General features: G+C 69.9%; 1 protein-coding gene across 1 annotated transcript in view; it reads left to right on the top strand.

The window, feature by feature from the left end:
• Window positions 1–1,371, top strand: part of LOC112963691 — a 16,145-nt gene that overhangs the window by 3,954 nt on the left and 10,820 nt on the right. The window contains exons 3-4 of the mRNA XM_026061002.1: window positions 7–106; window positions 207–288. Coding sequence (XP_025916787.1) covers window positions 7–106; window positions 207–288 — 182 coding nt within the window. The remainder of the gene's footprint in view (window positions 1–6; window positions 107–206; window positions 289–1,371) is intronic.

Below are 1,371 nucleotides of genomic sequence, written 5' to 3'. Positions count from 1 at the left end.
GATCAGCCAGCGCGCGGCAGGAGGCAAAGGCGGCAGCACCCAGCTGGGCTCGGGCCGGGGCACCCTACGCCTCCGGGCCCGGGGTCCCGCCACCGTGGAGGAGCAGGTAGGTGCCGGCAGCACCCCGGGGTGCCCCTGCGGTGGTTGGGGGGGGGACACGGATACCCCCCCGTCACCCGTTTTGTGTGTCCCCCCCCCTCCGGCAGCCCTCGGCCTTCGAGGAGATGGCCATCGCCAAGGTGGACGACCTGCTCGAGAGCTACATGGGCATTCGCGACACCGAGCTGGGTGAGCCCCGCGCCCCCACCCATGGGTGCTGGGGGGTGCCACCCATCCCCCCCCCAGTGGAGGAACCTGGGAACCTCCCACAGTGTCTCCCCCCCCTCACCCAGGGGTGCTGGGTGCTGTGTCCCCCCTGCCGGGGGCACCTGGGAACCCCCCTGTGGTGCCTCCCCCCACCCGTGGGTGCCTTCTGCGCCCCACCGGTGGTGGGACCTGGGAACCCTCCCCCACAGTGTCCCCCCCCCACCACCCATGGGTGCCTTCTGCCCCCTCCCCAATGGGGGAACCTGGGAACCCCCCACGGTGTCCCCTCCCCACCCATGGGTGCTGGGTGCCTTGTGCCCCCCATCATGGGCACCTGGGAACCCCCTGCCCACCCATGGGTGCAACCTGCTTGGCGCCCCCCCCCCCCCCAAGGCTCCCAGGGCAGGCTGGGGGGGGGGGAAGCGCTGGCTGTCCCCAAGTGTCCCCAAGTGTCCCCAAGCATCCCCAAGTGTTGCCTGTCCCCACTGCCACCATGGTGGAGCTGGGCTGGGACCCCCTGGTGCTGCCTGTCCCCAACTGTCCCCAACTGTCCCCAACTGTCCCTTGTCCCCCTGCCATCACCACCATGGGGGAGCAGGATTCACTGGCGCTGCCTGTCCCTGCCTGTCCCTTGTCCCCCTGCGCCACCACCATGGTGGAGACAGGCTAAGACCCCCCAGCACTGCCTGTCCCTGCCTGTACCTGCCTGTCCCTTGTCCCCCTGCCGCCACCCCCATGGTGGAGCAGGATTGAGCCCCCCCCAGCGCTGCCTGTCCCTGCCTGTCCCTGCCTGTCCCTTGTCTCCCTGCGCCACCACCATGGTGGAGCAGGATTGAGCCCCCCCAGCGCTGCCTGTCCCTGCCTGTCCCTGCCTGTCCCCAACTGTCCTCTGTCCCCACTGCCACCATGGTGGAGCTGGACCGGGCCCCCCGATGCTGCTTATCCCCAACTGTCCCTTGATCCCCTGCAGCACCACCATGGTGGAGACAGGCTAAGACCCCCCAGCGCTGCCTGTCCCTGCCTGTCCCTGCCTGTCCCTTGTACCCCTGCACCACCACCATGGTG

The sequence above is a fragment of the Apteryx rowi genome, unplaced genomic scaffold (genome assembly GCF_003343035.1).
Source record: "Apteryx rowi isolate R43461 unplaced genomic scaffold, aptRow1 scaffold_1733, whole genome shotgun sequence".
NCBI classification, from domain to species: domain Eukaryota; kingdom Metazoa; phylum Chordata; class Aves; order Apterygiformes; family Apterygidae; genus Apteryx; species Apteryx rowi.
Note: the sequence above shows the minus strand (reverse complement) of the source record. Positions and strands in the feature narration are given on the sequence as shown.